This window comes from Camelus dromedarius, chromosome 16, assembly GCF_036321535.1.
Source record: "Camelus dromedarius isolate mCamDro1 chromosome 16, mCamDro1.pat, whole genome shotgun sequence".
Taxonomy (NCBI): Eukaryota; Metazoa; Chordata; class Mammalia; order Artiodactyla; family Camelidae; genus Camelus; species Camelus dromedarius.
The window spans coordinates 11,469,608-11,493,123 of record NC_087451.1 but is presented as its reverse complement, the minus strand read 5'-3'; the positions used below and the strand labels follow the sequence as shown (position 1 = coordinate 11,493,123).

Below are 23,516 nucleotides of genomic sequence, written 5' to 3'. Positions count from 1 at the left end.
CCCAAATTATATGACCAAAACTGTAGTATCCCTTTTTATGGCCTGGCTTAGGTGAGAATGATCACTGAGTGAACAAATTACATTTAAACATTAAAATAATAATTTTGATCACTTTCTCACAAAGCCTCAGCAAGCCTTTGATGTAGAAGGAAGTACTTGAATGACAGCAGTTTCATCTGTGAACACTGAACTTCTTTTATGCATCATTTCGTCTGCCCACTGGCTGTTGCATTTCTTACTGGCCACAGTGTTCCAGCAGCGGAGTGTGGTTGTCATGAAGATGCAGCGTGACACTATACCACCACGTTGACATTGTACCACTATAAATGTGGTCAGAATCAGACTCAGTGTTGACGTTGACATTGTTGACATTGTCCTTGGGGAAAGTGTTACTTTCAGGGATCCTCCTAATTAAATTAAATGTAACAGTAACTTTAATCTTATTAATTCAAGGACAATGGATGGCACTTTTAGGTAAAGGAAAGATATATACATGTGTTTCCACCATCCTCTTTAGTACAGCCCCAGTGTTTGGTGCTGTAATGTTGCTCAACCTCAGATAGCCCTCAAAAGTACACATTTAGAAAGTGAACAAAGGAAGCCTTTAAATTAGGGACTGATGCCCTTTGAAACTCACAGTGAATGTACAAGGAGTTTGTACTGACTTCAGTTGGTGACTTGAAGTCTGTTTCCCTAACCATTACTACACTTTCTGTTTTATATTTGTTTTACTGTTTCCTATTTTAACAAAACTTTAGCAAGCAAACAAATTGATGCAGATCATGTTAAATTGTAAAAGGGATACTGCCACTGTTAGGAACTGAGTGTAGAACTTCCACCACCACTAAATTACACAATGAATAAAAGTACAAAACACATAATTCACAGACTATATACCTCAGCATTAACAGTTAATATATATTATATACTTTTATATCTGTCTAATATTTTTACAATCACCAGATACACCATCATTAAATACAAGTTACAGAAATGTGTAGATACCATTAGTTAGAGGGGTACTTATTGCTTACATCAGCAAGCAGCAAATAAGGGCACAGGATTTGAACTGAAGGGAACTATTTTCTATCACCAGTGGCATTAAGATATAACACTGCATTTCACAAAGCACTGCTTTTTATCTAGTTTATAGAACCAAGAGCAGCATATATCAGACCAATAACCACTACTTAAAATGTATTCTAGAATTTTAAAGGACCTACCTTACAAATGGTACCTACCTATCTACTCTATAAATATGCATGTTGCGAACAAATGAATAGTTGCTTTTTTTTTTTTTTTTTACAATATTGGCTTAAAACTTGACCACACTAGAACTACTTTGCTTTATTTTCTAGAGGGCTACTAGTATGAGAAATGGAGTTAACACTGCTTATTAGTCACACCTACAAAATTCAGACCCTTAAAGATGTAGTCTGTTTGTCCCAATTTCACCCAACCATTTTTCCCCACTGAAAAAAAACCCTATTACTTGTACACCTTCTTTCCTTTCGCTTTCTTTATTCTGATCAAAATCATTAGCAATCGACAACTATAAGAAAATTTTTCCAAGAATTTTTTTAATTCAAGTGCTTTGGACTATAATATATACCAATGTTCTGCCTCTGTTTTCTTGTTTCCTTAGATAATTTGATTTGAAACTGACACTGCACCTGATGGGTTGTTAACAAGATCTAGGCTTCAGAAAATGACAGATGTGAGTGAGGTCCAGGTATGGGGGCAAAGCCTCGGGATGGTGAAAAGATTCTGGTACTATAGTTGGAGCCATGTTTACTCCCTCCTTTTCAGCCATGTGTCACAAGACGTGAGAAAAGAAATACTGAAAATCTCTACGTACATCCAAATTTTTAAAAATAAAATCTGTAGATTAACAATCTGACTATTGCTAAAGTGAAGCTGTTTTTATTTATTTGATATAGCTACCCTGGCACCTAGAAATGTGCTAGTCCTCTGTGTTTTTAAAATCTAGGGATTTTAGTCCTTCATTATGGGTCTGGGGAACATAACGTAATTGTATTGGTATTACGTAAACACACAATTGTCAGTGGACATTTCTCAGCAAGAGCATTTAGTGCCTCCCAGCAGTAAGAGGGAGTGAGCAGGACAGCAGGCCGCTCCTGGGCACTGGCGTGGCTGCTCCATGCCTGACTGGGGAGGGTAAACTCTCATGTGGAGACAGACACGATTCTCAGAGAATCAGGCTGCCTCACCAGATGAATCTGATTATTAGTTTATTTGTTGCCTCTAGGTACAGATACGCTTCTGACTTGAAACTGCACAAGTGGCAAAAAAGAAGACAATTTCAAAATGTCAAATGTAAATAAATATTGAAATGAAAAACATATGTCCTTTCTGTGCAGTCTGAAGCTGCAGGTAGTAGCAAGACTGAGTTACAGCTGAACAGACCTCATTTCAGTGATCTGCATTCTCTCGGCACTTGGCCTCTGGGCTCATATAGGCAGTACTTTCAGCCTTTTTCACACCAATTAGTTCATTACCTTGGGGGAAACAATTTTAGAGAAGTTAAAACTAGTATTTTTCATTCTCCAAAACCCCTGATTTTATTGTAGTATATGCCTTTGCTGTCTGTGAACTTTAAAAAAAAAAAAAGGCAGAAAAAATAGAAACACTTTGATTTTCTTTTAAAATGGCAATTTGATTCTGGTATATTTGTACCTGAAATCATCTCCATTAAACAAGTTTTATTCCTGAGATGAAGGTACAGTGAAAAACACATTAGCATCATAGGTTAAAACCAGCTGACAGAGGTCTTCTAAAATAATAAGTAATTCTGTCAAAAGCACCGTAACAGGTAATAAAACTCCCAGATAGCTAACAGCCCTAGGAAATACTTTTTAATTCAAAAAATTTTCAGTCTTATGGTACAGAAAAAAAATTAGTGAATCCGTTTGACTGTATACCGCTTCACAAGTCAGAATATGACATTTTTACCCTAGTTTTCTGCTTTCATTGTTACCAGTTAAAACCCATATGGCTTTTAGTCTTACCTACCCAAAAAAGGGGGAGAGATTTTTTCCCTCATAGTCCCCAGTCTTTTGAGGAACATTCCCCAACTTGATCAAATTCTGCATTAAGTTTTCCAGAGAGATATTAGGCACATCAGACCAGCTTTCACCTGCACTGAGATTTCAACACTATATGTATCCTGGCTGAAATAACTAACTCTTAAGCCTCCACTAGTGACGTGAAGGGGTCACAGGGTGGGGGTTGTCTGTAGGTATGGAGACACATCACAGGGACCAGTTGTGTAATTTTGCTAGTGAAACTGCCAATACTTTTTTATTAGATTGAAAACACTGTATTGAGTTTCCTAGAGATCTATTTACATTTAAGAATTGAACCATCCATGGTTTCATAATGAAGCACGCATATTTCAGAAATGTCTACCTTGTTTCTACTCTGATGGTGATATTTTTATTGGGGGAGAGCTAGCTAGCCTACTTTAAAGAGAAAGTATTATATTTTAAAGCTCCAGGGAAGATCTGGGTATGGAATATCATTCTTTTCGAACTTTCTTGTCATGATTTCACTGTACCCTTTCCAACTATTTTGCCTCCATGGCAGAGAACTTCTTAACATCCTATTTCTCTTCCCACTTCGAGTAAGTGAGGTCAGGCTAGCGCCTATTTTGTGGGAAGGCTCTCGAGCAGAGAGAAATGAATAAAACTTTGGATTAAACTTGAATCCGTGCCGCCTCTTTGAGTAGTGGTAGCGTAAATGAGACAATCTAGAAACTCTCTTTCCCAGGAATTTGAACTGTTCATTTTCCAACCTAGAACAGACAGGAGACAAGCTCTCCATTCTGTATATCTGCTGCCCTGTTGAACCCAAATTAAAAGAAGAGGGACACTCTCCAGCACCACTCCATTCAGGCAATGATGATTGAACTAATTTTTTCTCCATTATTAGCTCATTAATAAGATTTGCTTTCTTTGGTGCATCAGGACCAAACATCTCAACTGGTGGCAAAAACTGGGCACTGTGAGGTTTGCTTGCTTCTATTTGTGTGAGATCTAGGTAGCCTGGGTCTTCCAGCACGTTGATTTGGGACCCTGGACTCAGGCTGGTTCTATCAGTGAATGAATCCACGCGCCCATCATAGCCTAGATCAGCAGGTGCTGAGCACTGGTGCTGCGGCCAAGGGCGTTTGCACTCTCCATGATTCTCCTTATCATCCCCACCATCTTCTTGCCCTCCTTGAAAAGAGTTCTCTGTCCAATCTGATTCCTCACTAACATTTACAGCTTTGTTCATGTCCCTCAGGAATACCACAATAACAGTGATGTTATCACTTGACCCAGCATCACGAGCTGATGCCACTAATTTGTGGGCCACCATGCTGCTGTCTCCATTATTCTCTTTCAAGTGATCAGACACAACTTTCACTGCCTCATCGGGGTTCACGGTGTCATAGAAGCCATCACAGGCCAGAATGAGGTAGTCTTCAGTTCCATCTAAAACAGTAGAGGCAGAATCTGCATCCCCACAGATATATGGCTTATGTTCGGCATCTCCTGTGGGAATTAGAAAATAGGTCAGATTTTGGTTTATCGTGCATGTAGGAATATTTATGGCCAGCTCAAATGTCCGACGCAGAGAAGGGCCCTCGGGTGAGGAACAGCATTAGCAAAGACAGGCAACTGCTAGGGAGTAGTCTCTAGCTGAACACCGGGTGCTTGGGGTGGCTGCAGACTAGAGACCTCGGGCTCAGCTAAGCTAGGTTTCTACCACCAGAAGATTGAGATAACTGATCGTCTGCACTGCACTGTGGAACTTCCAGATCCATTAACTGTTCACATTCATCGTTTTCCTTTAGTGCTTGGAGAGAGCCTTAGCAGAAGGGTCCTCAGTCTGCTTGGTAACCAAGTAACTTATTACTACAAGGGATACTCATTTACTTCTTTACATAAAAAACAAGAGTACTGAGCAATAGTTCCTACCTCGATTAGGGTATCATCATTCATTGGTAAACAGTAGTTTTTGGGTTTTGCTTTTTTTTTTTTTAACAAAGTGCTTTATCATTCTTAAAGTAGTGGCATACAGCTTAGTGGTTAAGGATGCAAGCACTGTCAGACTGCCCAGATCTGGATCCTAGCATTTGTTACTTACAAACCCTGTTCAATTACTGTCTTTTTTATTGTAGTAAAACTGAACTTTTTGACTGGGGAAGATAAAATGAAGATAATTATACTTACTTAAATGATGTGGCCATATTATCATTGTTTCTGGTATGTGTTACAGGTTTTCTCCTACCCAAGTAAAGTTCTCTCCAACATTTCACATCCCTGTTTAATCCTCAGATGGGCCCAGAAAGTGCACTGGGAACCTATGGATAACTCTGCCTGGAACCACCACGGGCACATGCCTCTCCAGCAGGGTGCATGATGGGATACCCTGAACTTAATATTTAATGACCTAGGTTAGTTTATCTATAAGGTAAGAAACTCCTCTTTTTTCTTACACTGGCCAGAACCATCTTCCTCAAGTATGGTACTGATTTCGTCAACTTCACTTCTATACTATGACACCTCCCAATAGCCTGTTAAAGCTAATTAAAACTTCCAGGCACAGGAATTCAGTGTCCTCCACCAATCCACTTTACTAAATTTCTTCATCCCCTAATCCACTTGACTGTATTATTATCATCATTATTTTCTGAATTCCAGCTCTAAAAATAAATGTGATCTGAGTCATACTGTTCCCAAAAATCTTGTTTTAGTGCTTCAATTAAAAGGCTACTGCAACTGTTAGTTTGGAACAGAACATACAAAGATTTGCGCAGAGAAAATGCTGCCAAAATTCTGGCTTTTCACCTGCTCTACTGTTGATGTCAAATTCATGACATTTCGCCCCCAAATTTGGTAGGAGGGCATGATTATCCATTTCATGGTAGAAATGGCACCATCCTTTTGTCTTCAACCTCCTCTCTCCATATGCTAGGAAACATATCATGCCTCTGTCACCTTTGGATCATAAATCTGAAGGGCTCATGGGGAGACACAGTTGAAAAGCTTTTTATTTTTAAAGTGTTAAGTGTCACTTATTTTCTAAATAGAGCTGAACTCTGCTCAGGAGTCCTTTTTCTTGTCCCTCTTTAGCCCCTTATTTTGTTCCATGAGCTTCCTAAATCTTTCTCATATTCATCTCCTTCCAATTAAGCTACTGGATTTGGGTAAGATGACCTCATTTCCTACTTCAAAGAAAATTAAGTTTATCAGGCCTGAATTCCCTCAATTCCTACCCACCCTCACCCCTGGTGTTTTAAAAAATCTTTAGAGATCCACTCATCCGCAGCCATTGTCTCAGAGTAAGGTGTGCTCCTGCCCTTCTCAGAGCTGACCTGTGCGGTTGGACCTGTCTCTCTGTGACTCTGGTTTCTCTCTCTCTCTCTCACTGTCAATTTCTCTTCCACTTGCTCTCTCCTTTTAGCCTAAAAAAGTGCCCTGATCTAAAATCTCATCCTAAAAACATAAAACAATAAAAGCAACCATTTTGCAAATCAGGTTTTCCCTCAAATGACCGCAGTATTTCCCTTCACCACCAAATAGCCAAAGGAATGAAATCTATACGTGTTCCTATTTTCAAAAGCCTGAATTTTTAACCCACATCTCACTTGACCTCTGTAGCGCTTGGTCCTGGTGACGACTCACTCCTAGAAGCCCCCTCCCCTTAGCGTCTGTGATGCCCCATTTCTGTGTGTCTCTGATGTTCTTTACTGGCTCCTTCACTTCATAATGGCACCAATAATCACTGACTGACTTTGCCAGGCAGGGTTCTAAGTGTGGTGCCTGTATTATATGTCATTTAGTACAAAAACTCTATGAATTAGGTACTGCTACTATTCCCACTTTACAAAGGAACAAATAGACACAGAGAAGTTAAGTAAATTTCCCAGGGCCTGCAGCTGGTAAAGTGCAGAGCCAAGAGAACAGACCCAGAGAGCACGACTTCATGTTATTCTACCGTAAGTAAGTAAGGAGGCTCATCCTTGGTCTCGCTTCACATTACATGTTCCTGGGTAATGTCATCCAGGCCTATAGTTTCAACTCGTGTGTGTGTGTATAAAATCACTTCACAGGGTGCTAATATTATTGCCAAAATGGGATAAATTCCCAAATCTGTCCAACTCAGAGCTCTCTGCTAAGCTCCAGATCTGTATTTCCAACTGCATATAAATTGTGTCTTCTAAGACATCCCATAGGTACCTAGAATATAAAATACATGCAAAATGAACTCATTGCTGCCCTCCTCCCTGCCCCCCAAACCACTGCTGCTGCTTTATTGCAAATGTTTTATCACCTTCTGAGTCACGTAAGTCAGAAACCTGGAAGTTAACATTCCTCTTCCCCCACAGTGTCAGTTCTGTCTCGTCGATTTATACCCTCCTCTGTATCCCTTCTCAGCTGTCCTCATCTCTAACAAAACAGCCTCCTGAATGATCTCTCATCAAGGCTTTCTACTCTAGTTTGTCTTCCATGGTCATTACAGATATTTATAAATACAAGCCTGTCCTTGTGGGCCTCTGCTTATTCACCTGATAAAGTCCGGACTACTTAGCCTGGCATTTAAGCTCCTTCATAGTCTGTTGCCAACACTTATCTCGTAGCACTCCCACCCTCTGCCCTGGCCTCCGCTGCTTGTCACTGTTCCTAGAACAAGACGGGCCCTGTAGATGCCCATGTGTTTGTACTCCCTACACCTTCATGTCCTCTAAACACTGTCCTCCATGTGCAACTCAGAAGTCACTTCCTCTCTGAAGTCGGCCTTGTTCTCTCTTAGGTTGTCATTTATTCAAGGACATTCCTTCCCTGCTTTAGTTTCCCCGTGTGTCATATTTTTAGAAACAAGAAAAGGCAAGTATTCGCTAGTAAAGTTGATTCTATACCAAGCATTAAAAATACCTCTCAATACTCTTGACAAAGACAGTAAGATCAAGAGAATTGGTCTTTGGCTGGAGTTGTCAAAAATAATTCTATATGAGGGTGTGTTTTAGAAATCAGAAATTGCCCCCTTTTGGCCTTATTCCAGAGTCCCTAATAACCCCCTCAGTCTAAGGTAAAGCCAACTCTCCATTTCTCAGGTGGTATTTGCAGAATCTTTGAGCTTCCTCTTTCTCTCTCAGCCTTCTGCTCACATTTGGGCCACTTCACAGCTTGCCAGCACCTTCCCAAGGAGTGGGAGGGAAATCATATCAGGGGTGAAAGTAAATCAGTCCTTTGAAATTTTGTTAATGTTCTGGAATTTTTTGGTAATGATAAGCAAACTTTGGGGATTAGATGTCAATTCCATTTATCCATGTTTATCACTATGTCAAACTACTCCATTACCTAGGAGGCAGTGACAAACAACTGCAGTATATATGCATGTCACCCACAGAGACACACACTGATATATTCTTTCTAAAAAACAGAAAGTGAAGCTAAGCCATGATGCCTAAAATAATAAACTCAGGCACCAAAGTGAAACAGACAGCAACAGGACTATAGCTCAGTTTTTTGAACTTACACCCTTGCATTTTGTCCAGTCAACTTAGCTGTTTACTCTATAAATTTTAGATAAAGAGTTTCATTGACTCCCCTTCTTTTGAAGAATTTAGTTCCCAGGGAGGCAGATTCTTTGAAACCCCAGGGTTATCTGACAACATACATACATTCCACATACAGTATAATTAGTTTTCTCATTTTAATACAGTAAAAATTATTTTCATCTAAAGAGCATGTTTTTCCGATGAATTTATTCTCTGTTCTTTATTACACTTTAGAATTAATTGAAAAAATTAAAGATATAAGGTAAAAAAATATGGGGGACTTCCATTTTTCTGGAAAATACTATTAAAAGCTAAATATGACCCAAAATGGAATGAAGAATGAGGATCACTATGGTTTTAAGCAGATTTGTGAACCAAAGATTTAAAGGATTCTATTAAAAAAAAAAAAAAAAAGACAGAAACTAGTAAATTCTGTATTTCTTAATATACTTTCCCTTTTAATAATGGAATTTATATGAGTAGGTTAATTAAATAATTAAAAGAGGGATTATCTGATTGTTATTTTATACATTACTAAACACTCTGAAAATGTAAGTTATTATCTCAGGTTCCCTTGTTGTATCAGATTAATATAAGACAATGTGCTAGAAGAGGACAGTTTGGAGAGACAAAAATTAATTGGTTTTTCCTACCAATAGCTCTGGAGACCGACAAACTTCCATTCACCCTCCAGGCACCAAACCAGACTACACAACCTCCAAGGGCCTCAATTCGCTGCTTTTCATCCTACACAGCAATGCAAGAGAAAGAAGCAAATAATTGGGTTCAGGATTTATTCATCTACCTTAACAGTACGCAACAGATAACGATACTCATCAGCTTCCCGGGAAGGGTTCTCTTTAGTTTTCCTTTGGAAGTTGGGCATGGTTGCTGAGTAACTGGTGATAATTAGAATAATTAAGTGAAATTAGTAATGAGAAAACTGCCTTTGTGGCATGCACCTTAACAGAACAGACCATACTTACCTCTCTGTCCGGTTTGTGTGGCTTCATTAGTTCAACAGCTTGGCCCTTTCTCACAAGCATAACCTGGGAATCACCCACCCAGGCCACATGAAGCATGTTGCCTCTGATAAACGTCACCACTCCTGTGGTCCCACATCTTAAACTCTGAAAATAAATTTTAAAAAAGTCAGTAAAAATAAGCAGACATCTAATTCTCATTGAGAAGCAATTTATAGGTAATACAGACATTTCAGTGGAAAGCTAGACTACTAAGAACTCAATTTCACAAATAGCAATTTCTATTTCTCGGTGCTTTTTCAGGTGTTTGTATGTATTTATATGTGCACACAAACACAGACCCATTTTATCTGTGATATGCAAGGCAGGGATGATTATCAATTCCATTTTATATGCAGGTCAGAAAACTATGGCAGGTTATGTGACTTGTCCAAGGGCAGGTAACTGATTCGTATAGAACTGAAATTCTTCCTCCTAGTCCAGTGCTAAACCATTTTATCAACCCTTAAAAGATTTCCATATTCTGGTCTCTGTTTTGTTACTGACCTAATCAGGGGTTGAGTCCTAGCTTCACAAAGTAACATACAAAGCATCTGACTGACACACAACAAATGCTTCCATACTTGGGATATTAAGATAGGAGCCAAGAGATAACATACATTCCCTGGAGTGCTAAGTTGTTTATACCTTTAAGAAACAAAAACAAAAAACTCCTACAATAATTTTAGGGGCCTTTGCTTTTGGAACGTTCTATAAGAAACTAACAGCCTGAAATTTCACCACAGTAGCTCAGTATCACTGTACTTCATGCTCTTGATACTGCTGGACTAAAATGACGTCTCCATTTGACGTGAGTCACCACCAAACGAGTATGACTTTCTGTTACTAAGGACTTGGCCTAAATTAGAACCAATGCGTCAAGGGTGGTAGAAGGCCCCTTGTATCCAATGAGAAAACAACTTCTCATTTTCCCTGTATAGGGAAAGTTTGTTATAAATCCTCACCCACCAATAAATTGTCTTCCTACACAGAATGTTCAAAACCTCAGTCCCCTGCAACACATGATAAAGACACTCAGCGCACATGCCCTGGAGAGAACAGGAGGCAGGGCTGCCTCACAACGGGAAGAGCTGCTTGCTTCCCAGCAGTCAGCAGCACACGGAAGCACAAGGAGGAGAAAAGCAACTGCTGAGACAATCCTAAATTATTCAGGAGAGCTGCTGGCGAGCCCGAGAGACACTGGGATCATTGGCAAAGCAAATCAGGTGAACATGGTCAGAAAAAAAAGCTTTGATTTTGAGGACACAGAGGGAAAGGGACAGAACAGAGGATGAAGACAGTTACTCTCTTTAGTTTCACGTTGATGATTACAGATCACCTCTCAGAGGCCAGGACTTGTCCTCAGTCAGGATGGTGACAGCCAGCAGCTCCGAGGCAGGCAGAGCCAAGCAGTGCCCGCCCTCAAGGGACTGGCAAGGTCTGAGGTCAACAGCTGTATTTTGTTTTCTAGCCCCACCTCTCAGTGCAGACCTTAGTGGTTACTGTTGTTGGATTTCCATCTTAATCTAAACCTGGGGGGGGGTGTCAGGTGGGGAAATACAGAATATTTCCTTTGCTCAACACCAAGTAGTTCTGAATTATTGCTTCATTAATTCCAAACCCCACTATTGCTGTATAGCATAACCATGAGATCAAAGAAATGGATTAAATGATCACCCTTCTCTCTCCAAGTCCATTTCAAAAAGAGTTAATGTTTAAATCATAGGGCAGGAGTCTTATTTTCTGTGTGTATATAATTCTGCAATTACTTTTAAAGTTAAAAATTATTCTCTTTCTGTTGGTCCCCAGTTAGAAATGAATATAGAGTACTGTAGTTAATTATGTTCCAATGCCCGGAATGATAATTAGATTAAAGTTTTTACTTCTAGATCTTAATATAGAGCCCCTGTCATTCATTCAGAGTAAAACGTTAGGTCTGATTAACCTTAAGAAACTAGGACATGAGCTCTGACTTTTCTTCCTGTCTAAAAAAAAAAAAAAATCAGTTTAAGGATCATCTAAGGATTCACTCTCTGCAAGCAAGATTTTCCTCAAGAGATACACAGCAAAACACTGCCAACCAATTTAGAACCAAATGTATGGGAGAAATCCCAGCTTCTGTTTCTTTTTTAGATCATTGTTTTAATCACCACATCTAGATTTTTGTCAGCAAAAGTCTGCTTAAAGAGATGGTCCTGGTGTGAACCTGACAGGCAATGGTGAATAAGATAAAACTCACCTGCCAAATCCAGCAGTGGACTGGCTTCCTAGAAAAATTACAGCTTGGAATTTCTATACAGTACATGATAGCACCCCACTAAGTCTATTACTAAAAAGGGAGTTAGAACGACGACAGAACCCAATACTGTGTGTCAAGAATATAGTTTGGATGAGAGCTTTAAATAATGCCTACCCCAGGAGACACAATCCAAAGTAGCCCTTTAACCACCGAATCAGTTGAGCTCAGCCAGTGCATTCATGACCGGAACGGATGAGAAAATGGCATACCTCCCTGGCTGCTTTCTGTACAAACCGCTCGTCAGTGACCCGGAAGGCCCGGCACAGGGCCTCAGCAGGATCATGGGGGAACATCTCCTGGCGTACTAAGTTAACGTGCAGGTGAATGGAAGCATAGATGGCCGCGTCCACGCCCCCATGGCCATCAAACACTGCAAAGTAAGCTTGTTCTTCCTGGTCCTGTCAGTGGAAACACGAACAGTTAAGGGTGTTAGGTACAGCGTAACGCAGATGAGCCAACCCCCTGCACTACTGCCCATCCTCCACGACATTTGTCACCTAGATAAGGAGACTGAATGTTTCCTTTTTCTGACATGCCTGATCAACTGCTAAAATACCTGCAGTATCAGGGCATCTGTGTTTACACACCAGAACGCTGGAACACATCATGCCCAATTAGCTCGGGCTGAAGTGCCCTCTCTCACTATGAAAGCTGTTGTCTTGTACTGTGGAAACCACCCACTTACATTTGCTTCAAGCTTGCTGTTACAAGTTGTGGGGAGGGGGAGGAAAGGTATGAGAAGAAATTGAGCAAAGGCTATTCTGGATTGAGGATTTTTTTTCCAAAATAAAAGTATTTTAATAAAATTAGAAACAGAACAACAGGAATAATTGGCCTTCCAAGCATAAAGCCAATTAAATTAGATTGTTTAAAATGCACAGAGATAATGAGAGCATACACATACTTCTATAGTATGACCTTCATAAATCATCCACGGTCACACTGTATTCTCACCATAAATAACACTGTCTCTCAATTGGTTAGCCAAACTTGAGCTATGACAGATGTCTATATGCCCTGTACCTTGTCCCCTAATTTAAGATGTAGCTTCACATTTCCTTGCTCACCCACTGCTTGAAGCCCTAAGGCAACTGCCAGGGTCTTCCAAACCTGTCCTTTGTCTTGACAAAGGAAGCCTAATCACAAGATGACATTTAACCCATTAAGTACTTAGTTTTTCCTTTCTTTTCAAGTGTTTAAATCTCAGATCCAGCTCACTTGAGAGATCTGTAACTCCCTGAACTCTTACTGAATCCTGGGTTCCTTTTAGGCAACACTACGTAATGAGTTTCATTTGCAAGCTTTGATTTCTTCCTTGGGTTCAGAGAGCTCAGATGAGTCCAGGCCCTGTCATTCAAAGTAAATAAAATATACAAAGTAAATCATATAATTTTCTTGTACTTGTTTTCTCACCTATTAGGTAGGGATGAGTTGCTATGTCACGGGGCTTTGGAAGGACTACCAAGACAACAGGTATAATTGCATCGGGAAAAAGTTCTTTTTAAAGGATATACTACATTTACTAAAGTACCAAATATAAGTGTCCATAAAGTAATGATAACACCCTAATATCATGAAATCTTTATCTAATACAGCTATTACAGCTAGTTAATTTAGCAACTTAATCAATACCACCTATAATGTCATTAAAGATGATACTGATAAACAGAACTCTTTAGAAAAAAAGTCTTGACATGTAGAATTTCTACCTTGTACTAAAGAAATACTCATTTTTCAACAAGGGGTTGATATCCAAAACAAATAGTTCATACAACACAACATCAAAAAAACAACCCAATCAAAAAATGGGCAGAAGACCTAAGTAGACATTTTTCCAAAGATACACAGACGAATAACAGGCATATGAAAAAATGCTCAACATCACTAATTATTAGAGAAATGCAAATAGTAACTATGAGATATCACCTCACACCTGTCAGAATGGCTATCACCAGAAATTCTACAAATAACAAATGTTGGCGAGAATGTGGGAAAAAAAAGAGAACCCTTATACACTGTTGATGGGAATGTAAATTGGTGCAGCCACTATGGAAAACAGAATAGAGGTTCCTCAAAAAACTAAAAATAGAACTACCATATGACCCAACAATTCCACTCCTGGATATATATCCAGAAAAAGCAAAAACACTAATTCAAAAAGATAGAGGCACCTCAATGTTCATGGCAGTACCTTTTACAATAGCCAAGACATGGAAACAACCCAAGTGTCCATCAACAGATGAATGAATAAAGAAGATATCATACACACACACACAACGGCGTATTACTTGGCCATAAAAAAAAAAGGTGAAATTTTGCCATTTGTAACAGTGTGGATGGACCTGGAGGGTATTATGCTTAGTGAAATAAATGAGAGAAAATATGTATGTTATCACGTGGAATCTAAAAGATAAAACAAATGAATATAACAAAATGGAAACAGGCTCACAGAATAGGCAACAAACTAGTGGTTACCAGTGAGGAGAGGGAAGGGGGAGGGGTAAAATAAGGGGATTAAAAGGCACAAACTACTATGTATAAAATAAATAAGCTACAAGGATGTATTATGTAGTACGGGGAATATAGCCAATATAATAACTTTAAATGGAGTATAATCTATAATATTTTTAACTTACATGTTGTATGTTTGAAACTAATATTGTATATCAATATACCTCAATAAAAATTTTTTATTTAAAATAAATAAATAGATTTTTTTTAATGCAGTCATTTTTAAACAATTCAATTGGCAGGCTAAGGGTAAAATGGAAAAATAGCATATCCAAGCAGTTTTTCAATGATGAGTGAGCTGCTGTGGGATCATTGCAGAGAGGAAGGGGGCAGTAACAGCTTTATGCAGGCATGAGAATATAACTTTAAACAATGTGAGACTGGTTGGAGATTCTTAAACAATATGCTATCAGAAGAAACAGAAAGGAGCCAAGTGGATCTCTTAAAAAAAGAAAATACTGCTGTGCCCCCCTGTTATAAAGACAATATATGTTTATTCGGACTAGTAAAGAAGTGTACAGAAGGAGATAAATATCTACAATCCCACCATGGACAGACAGTCTTTTTTCTATACATACAAATTTTTAATAGAATAAGAATCATGATGTACATAAAATTTTATATCCTGCTTTTTGTCATTTACCCTATCACTGCATCTCCCCGATGTAACTAGGGATTACTCAGACATTATTTTAAATGGATATGTACTACACAGCCTATGAGCAGATCATAGTTATCATTTCCTATTTGTAATGATTTGATCATTTCCGGTTTTTTATTGACAATGTTGTGTAAAACACTTGTCAAATAAAACATACATAACAATTTTCTGCATTTCTGTTTCCTTGTAATACAAAATTAAAGGTATAATTATTAAATCAGAGGGTGTGAAAATTTATAAGGTTCTAAGTATATGTTGCCAAATTGACCTCAAAGCCTGCTGCATTGATAGCAAGGTGCTCCTTTCTCAGTTAGGCCTTTGGGTTGCTTCTGAGGCAAAATGAAAACCAACCAGATCAACAAACTGCAGTGATGCCCTCGAACCTGAGTGTAACCTTCCAGTGGGTGCAGTGATTTAAGGACTGTTGATCACACTGAGGCCTTTGGGGTTACACTTGCATGGTGTAGTATCAGCTGATCTACCTTGTAACGTAAGCACCAATTACCTGCCCACCATCACTGCTTATCAGATCATAACAGTCAGCTAAAATTTAAATTTAGCTCCTAAATGAAGGAAACAGCATGCTTTGTATAATTCACTACATTGTAATTTTTAAGTTATGGACTTGAGTGAAGAAAAGAGGCAAGTGACAGGCAAAGGAAACAAACCTACCTCTGTTTGCATTAACATAAAAGAAAAAGAAGAGGAAGATAACAAGAAAATGGTTATTAAGTTGACAAGGCTCATATGATCCAATTTGTCAGTCACAGAGATTCATGAAATGTAACTCCAGCTACTTTCCTATCTCAGAAACCAAGATTTAAAAAAGAAAGTCACATGAAATCAGAAAACTGTCTCAGTCTCAAATTCATTCTTTTATGTTTGTGTTTTGTGTTGCTTCAGCAACAGAGTAATGTGGGAACTTAATAGACAATATTGGGTTATACTACAGAAATAGTTTCTTTAAAATAAAAACTGCTTTATTGAGATATAACAGTTTTCTTTTTTGTTTGTATGTTTATAAAATGTCTCTGGAAGGTTACGCAAGGACTGGTAACTTTGCTGGCCTCCATGGAGGGGAACTGAAGTGTCTGAGAGGCAAGGATAAGAGACAGATTGGTATTTTCTGACTACAAACCATGTGAATGCATTACCTATTCAAAATAACATAAAATAAATATTCCTTTTCTTTTGTCTAAAGACAGCAAATTTGTGCCATTTTGCCCTTAGTCCTATTCCAGCCTATCCAAGGTATTTTTAGAGCATATTGGAAATTCTCCTGTTAGAAAACAGGTCCGTGATAGTGTTTTGTTTTGTTTTGTTTTGTTTTTAAGAATCTTACTGACTCTTCAGAAGCGCCCTTTACCTCTAGGTTGAAGAGCATATTAAAGTCGGGAATGCAGACGTGTTTGTCCTCCATTTTCCTGCGCATGTTTTTGATGGCGTGGATTGACGTCTCATAATAAAGCTGGGGTCTCCTGCGGAGAGGGAAGTCTTTCACCCAGCTGCAGCAAACCTCGTGTAGTTTGCTGAAGACAGAACGGGCCAGTTTCACTGTCTCAATCTCTGTGAAAGAAACACAGAAACCCCCAATGAAGAGTCTTGTAAAACTGCTTTTCACTTGCCCGCTTGGTAAAGACAGAAGTAGGTCACCTTAGTCAAACTCCTCCTGAATAGAGGAAATTCCTTCTCAAGAGAAAGGATGTGTTGCTTCTGAAGAGAGAAAATGACACCCCATCTAGTAGAAAATCATCCACTAGCAGCTGCCTCTAAGATGTCCTTCTGTCACAAGGAGAAAACCTCCGACCAGGCTGGACGTTTCCCTAGGCTGGACTTCTTCCAGCCTGGGAAGTGCTCTGGCCACTGCTACCTAGTTCAGAGTGCTTTTGTTTGGCTGCCATGGTTGTCATCTGGAGACCCAGGCCCCCTATGCTTAGAAGAATGACTGAAATATGAGCAGTGGTTATCCAACTAATTGGAAAATGAAAGGCTTATGAATACAGAGCATTTATTTGCAGGCTACAGGAGTAAGAAGAGTTTACTTTGATTACCATTCGTCTTAGTCTCTTTTCTGCTGACCTCTTCCTTCACCTCCCTCCAGTTCCCTAGCTTTTCTTCCCTATGACTGGTCATAATTCAGAACTACATTATGTATTCTTGTTATTTGATTTTTTTAATTAAAGTTTTAGGCAGTAGCTTAAATAGTTTAGACCATAGGTTAACAAGTGAGTCTAAAAGTTTTATATTTCTCTAAGGAAAATGTGCTTAAATTCTGTCCACGTGTGTAACCCTAGACAGAAAAAAGGAGGTGCCCATCAGAGCATTCCTCACCCTGGACTATTAAGTCTACTACTTGACCTATTAAGTGGAGCAGACGAGCCGACTTCTGCGGCTGTCTTGCATCCCTCGGTGGCTAGACAGATGTGTAAGCCTTTTAAGCAGCACTGAGTAGTACTGAAGAGATTCTGTCTCACGTCGTCTTCCACTCAAGTTGTCCTGTACTCAAGCTGCAGCTTTGAAATAACCAAGGGAAGATTAGGTTGTCTCAGGCCAGTGTTTTAGAGGTTCCTCCTACATCCCAAGTGAAAAATTAAGAATTCTCAGAGAAAAAAAATTTTTTTATTTTACTAAATCCAATGTAGCTTGACAGCCTGAGAAAATGTGTGCCAGATGGGCAATGGCTGCACATGCCTCTTCTGATCTAGAACACAAATCTCAAAGGAGAGAGTGTGTGTTCTAGACTGGCCTAGGAACTTAGGTTCCCATTTTTTATTCCTTACCTTGCTGTTACCTTAATCTGTAACTACATTTACCTGTTTTCTTATTCAAAACTCTTTTTTTTAATTGCTGTATTCAGAAAGCTGATCGCAAGGTTTTCGTTGCTTTTTTTTCCTCATTCACGTAATACAGGGTGGCAAACCCTGTTTGTGACTTTGTCCCCTTTGACATTTTTATATAATTAAAAATCAAGGGTACATTTGCAAGAGAAAAGAAGTTCAAAGAGCAAATACAACCTGAGGAGGTGTGTATGGGGGAAAAACTGAGGCCAATAGACAACCCAACATTTTCATCATTTTTAGCAACTCCAATCTTTTTTTTTTTTAAAGCACCAGTTGCCAGAGACTGTCTCTTTCAGCCGGCAATTCCCTGTTTGTATAACTCCACCCCATCTGGTCTTTGCAGCAGCATATTCCCCCAAATGCAGACCCTACATTTGGGTGTGCATTCGACCCAATCAGAACAGAGGACTGCAAAACAGTAAGTGAATTCAGAAGCTCTGAGGGAGCATGGGGTGGAGTGAAACAAATAACTGATATTAACTATCAGGATAGTTCCCAGATTCCCAGATAATGATATAAAACATTGTATCATTCTCCGGCTTGAATACTTTTTATATCACTCTTATTATATAGGCCTGTACTGTCCAATAGGGTAGCTTACTAACCACATGTGGCAATTTAACTTTAAATTAGTTAAAATTAAATAAAATTAAAATTCAGTTTTTTGGTCACATTAACCATCTTTCAAGTACAAAATAACTATACACGGCCACTGGCTACCACGTTGGACAGTGCAGAGAGAGAACATTTCCATTAGTGTGTTGTCTGCTGGACAACACTGGTGTAGACATTTTAGTAACCACTGGACCCGTTCCCTACCCCTTCCCAGGAGTTCCTTCCCTGATGTTCCCATTACACTTTGTTCACACCATCTACTATAGCTCTTCCCACATTTTGTGACAATAGGTAACATTTATTGGGTATTTGCTACATTCTGTATCTCTGGAACATTTCACAAACAGGTAATACCGTTGTCAATCCCAGGCCTATCTGACTCACACCCATGTTCTACTTTCCCCAGATCAGACTGCAGTTAGAGACTGTGTCTTAATTGTCCCTGATTAGTCAGAGTACAGGACCCAGCAGATAGCAGGAGCTTGTTAGATGTTTATAGAATAAATGAATATGAAAACTTAAATAAATTAAATAATGACTAAAATATTAAAACATCTGTATGCTTCTTGAGTGTTTATTCTGCGTCACTGATCTCTCCAACTATTTCTACAATGGTGCCATTTCTTTAAAAATTAGTATAAGTTTATAACATGTTTTAATATAAAAGGAGGACTAATTTTCCTATTATTCTTAACTTTAAAAGATGTTCACTTGGGTAGTTTGATATGTTTATTCTTCCAGATGAACTAATTATTTTGCCAAGTTCAAGGGGGGGAAATCTGTTGCCACTGTGCTTGGGATCACATTGAATTTATAGAGTAATTTGGAAAAAATTGACTTCTTTTTCATACTAAGTCTTATCCAGGAACAGGTTATATTGTGCCATTAATTTAAATCCTTTTAATGTTGCTCAATAGAGTCTTAAAACAGGTCCTTCTTACTTCTTACTGAATTTATTCCTAGTTATTTTATTTATTTGCTGTTTTGAGTCAGAACTTTGCTTTAATGTGTTATTTGCCACCTAGCAAACATTCCTCTTTCTACCAGGAACATTTTCTTCTCTATTCTCAGTCCATGTGCACTAGGGGTAAAACATGTGATTCAGGTCTAGCCAGTTAGAGAATCACATTCCTCTGGCCATAGTTATTGGTTCAGGAATGGGAAATAACCCCAGTCAGGCTGATTAGAGTGAATCCTGTGATTTACATAAGAGCAACTGAATAAAATCACTCTTATTTTCCTGCTTGATTTGAACCTGGGCAGATGGAGATCTGGTGCTCTTAGCAGTCATTTTGCCACCACATGGAGCCTGTAAATAAAATCAGAATCAAAGAGAGTGCAGCTGAGAGCTGGAGCAATGCCAGGTCCTAATGTCATCATGTGGAGCCTTGAATCTAGCGGCACAGCTCTTACCTTGAAGGGTAGCCAATGCTGTTGTACTGAAGCCAGTTTGAATTGTGTTAACGGCCACTTGCAACTAAAAAATTCTTGAGTATACTTTAAGCATAAATGTTAGATTTTTGGTATGAGCCAGATTTTGTCCTACAGTGTCCAAGATGTAATCTAGTTCTACTTTATTAAGTACATATTTAAAATTACGAGTGAATATTGAATTTTATCAAATGCTTCTTTGGGCATCTTTAGAGATTACTCTGGTTTTTTTTTTCTTTTGACCTATTAATAAATACAAATTATGCTAATAAACTTCCCAATATTTTTGGTTTTTTCACTGCTGTTTCTCCAGCCCAGTGCTAAGCATATGGTAGGCCCTCAATAAAATACTCATCAAATGAATTAATTGTTGTACTCAGCATACAAATATTTTACTTAAGATTTTTTTTACATTGATTACTAACACTGATCTCTCATTTCTTATTTTAGTTTTGTCTTGGGCAAGTTCTGCTATCAGTGTTATGCTACGCAAATTTTCCATCCCTTTCTATGCAACTGGATAATTCATTTTAAAAAGCATTGGAATTATCTGTCATTGACTGTAAATGTTCACCTGCAGAATCACCTACTCCTTGTCCTTTTAGGAAGATAGCTCCTTGACAATCTTCTCAATCTCTTTCTATTCTTAGGTACAGTTTTGGTAATTTGTATATTTCTAGGAAAAAAACCAGAGTTTTCATAATTTACACAAAGTTTTCATAATTCTTTTAATTTCCTCTGTGTTAGTGATCATTTTCACCTTATTTTTAACTTTTACAGGACATTTCAAATTGATTTTAGGTTGTCTGGACAGAACTTATATCTGCCAACAGATATGCAAGGTTGTTTAACAAACATCCTATTAGGGATGACTTAAACATAAAAAGAACTTGAAGGATTTTTTTTTCTTTAAGTCTGTTTCTGGAAACACCTAAGAGGAGAGACAAAAGACATTTCAGTAAGGACTTCAGTGCCTTTAGGACAATGACAGCAGACCTTATTCAGTATGCTCACTTCCCACTCTGATGTGTGGATAAACACAATACGCCCTGTAGACATTCTCCTAGCATAGTTCACGCTGAGTGATTTGGGTTAAACAGATTAAGGATTTGCAAATAGTTAAGAATTATAATAGATCATTCTGAATCACAGCAATGGCATGGAGACATTACTGGATTCTCTCTTGGAAAAATGTAAAATCAGAATGACCAATGATATCCACCAAAAGGAAAACCCTTCATTTCACTTTTGCTAGCTGATAGGGGTTCAGAAAATTCTTTCAAAATAGGCACATAGGGCAACACTTCACTCTTGCCACTTCTGCAGGAAGTGGTGTAAGAACATCATTATATATATAATTGCTGCTTGAAATGAAAAAATAAAATAAATTAAAATACAATACAATAAATAAAATAAAATAAAATAAAATAAAATAGGTGCGAAAAGGAGAAAATTGTCCAAAGTAGCAGTCCACCCCCTCACAGCTGTAAATTACTCATCAGTCATTAATGTCACTGTGCTGAGCTAGAGCTGAGTCAGCCATCACCCTGGCTGCAGTGAAGCAGAATTTAATCTCCCTCATCTTTTCATTACAGGGCTTTTATTTCATGCATCAGTACCAGAGGAAAGACCAATGCTTTGTAGCAGGAATTCCATCCAACTTGACTCTGGAACAATTTGGTTCCAAGCGAATCAATTACTCTCAGTAAAAACAAGCAGAGGAATTCCTTCCTTGCCAAATTTCTATCAAAAATGATCTGAGAGAGAAAGGAAGAACAAGGATGTTTACTTTTATATCTGCCTCACATTCTCTGGGATCTAGCTCTGATCCATTAATACATGCTTTGCTCCTTACGTACCACATTTAAAGGCAATGCTTAAAATAAAACAAGTAGAATGAAACATTGAAATTCCTCAATTTTGAGTAGCAATTCCCTAATTTTTGCAAAAATCAGTATTTTTTAGAATCTGTCAAATATGTATAAGCTTAAAACATTAATAAATATGCCTTCATTAATAAATAAAGCCTCACAATTTACCTGGAAAAAAGATGTACAATTATCTATGCACTTAAATCACATGTCACATACTTGTCGTAAAGAGCTTTATTGCTTGGCAGATAAAAATTTAATTAATGAGTTTTGTTACAACTGATTTCTAGAATTCTTCCCTGATTTTTTTACTTAACTTCTTAAAGATAAGCTAACATTTTAAATAGGTTTTCTCAAAGTCTCCTTCCCCTCTCTTACTCATGTGAAGTTGTGTCTTCACATTTCTCACTTTATTCTTTCCATTTATCTAGATATTATTTATGATAATATATTGTTAGGATAATCTCTTGTTCCAGTTACCTTCACATGGTTTCAAAATATGCCTGTATTTTTCCCCTCCTTTTCCCTACTTTTATTGATTAGCTTGAAAAAATATTTTTTCCGTTTTTTTTTTCTCTTGCTTACTGCTGTAAAATCAAGTAGTAGGTAAACATGACCAGATATAGTATTTTGCAGACATTTTCTGTGGATCACTACACATGAAAAGATTTTAATACTTTAAACAAACAATGTTGAAAGGTCCTCACCCACAGTCCCTTCTGTGCCATCCATTTCCTTTGGAATATAATGTGCAGAAAGATCACTCTGAAGGACTTCGTCTGATGTGGCTCTGGCTAAAGCAGCAGCCAAAAAGGAAGGGCAGTTACTGAAAGAGAAAAATAAAAGGCTATTTCAGTAAGAAGTAGGAATCATCACATTTAACATTAATAATTACTTATTATTATTAACATACTGTCTCAAATAAAATTATACCTTTAAACAATATTCAGTGCCTGTTTGTTGAGACCATGTTATGTGCTTGGCACTCTGCCCAGACACTGGGTATGTACTTGTGAATAACACGGACATGGCCCCTGATCTGGTGGGGCTGACAGCCTGGTTAGGGACACATGATAAATAAGTAAACAAATAAGATATGACTTAAAATTGGGATAAGCTTTATAAAGGAAACAAACAGGATAGAGAACAATAAAGGGGAGTACCTACTAGAACAGTCAGGAATGCCATGCCTCAGGCCTGTAGGGGTGGCAAGTTGGGAGAAAATATTCCAGGCAGAGACTTAGCATGTGTACAGACCCTTTCTGAGAGCTCGGTATGTTTGAGGAACTGAAAGAAGCCCAAAGATTAAGTACAGTGGGTAAGGGGGAAGGAGGTGGGGAATAAGGTCAGAGGAACAGGAATAGGCCAGTTATATGGATCTTTTAGACCATGGTAAGGAATTCGGATTTTACTCAAAACGCAGTGGGAAAACATGGAAGATTGTGAGCAAGAGAGTGTCATAACCAGACATATTAATTAATTACTTTTCAAAGGAAATTGGAAGGGAGCAAGGATGAAGGAGAATGACCAATAAGGAGCTTGCTGTAATCCAGGTGAGATGAAAAAAAGTGAGTATATTTTGGAGAAAGAAAATATAGAACTCGCTGATTACTGAATGTAGAGGTGAAAGAGAGAAAAAAAGGCTGAGTCCTGGGCTTTGGTCTGAGCAATTAGGTGAATGAATGATGGCCACCATT

General features: G+C 38.3%; 2 protein-coding genes across 3 annotated transcripts in view; one reads left to right on the top strand and one right to left on the bottom strand.

Annotated features, from left to right (window-relative positions):
• Nucleotides 1-1,895, top strand: part of TRIM37 (tripartite motif containing 37) — a 101,510-nt gene extending 99,615 nt beyond the window's left edge. For both annotated transcript variants that reach the window (XM_010990425.3, XM_031468038.2), the window contains exon 25: nt 1,646-1,895. In XM_010990425.3, coding sequence (XP_010988727.1) covers nt 1,646-1,649 — 4 coding nt within the window. In that variant the 3' untranslated portion in view covers nt 1,650-1,895. The remainder of the gene's footprint in view (nt 1-1,645) is intronic.
• Nucleotides 1,896-2,024: 129 nt separating this feature from the next.
• PPM1E (protein phosphatase, Mg2+/Mn2+ dependent 1E) overlaps nt 2,025-23,516 on the bottom strand; it is a 127,973-nt gene continuing 106,481 nt past the window's right edge. The window contains exons 2-7 of the mRNA XM_031468041.2: nt 22,527-22,645; nt 16,429-16,628; nt 12,100-12,288; nt 9,556-9,699; nt 9,223-9,316; nt 2,025-4,556 (exon numbers count right to left, since the gene is read on the bottom strand). Of these exons, the coding sequence (XP_031323901.1) occupies nt 3,499-4,556; nt 9,223-9,316; nt 9,556-9,699; nt 12,100-12,288; nt 16,429-16,628; nt 22,527-22,645 (1,804 nt within the window). The 3' untranslated portion in view covers nt 2,025-3,498. The remainder of the gene's footprint in view (nt 4,557-9,222; nt 9,317-9,555; nt 9,700-12,099; nt 12,289-16,428; nt 16,629-22,526; nt 22,646-23,516) is intronic.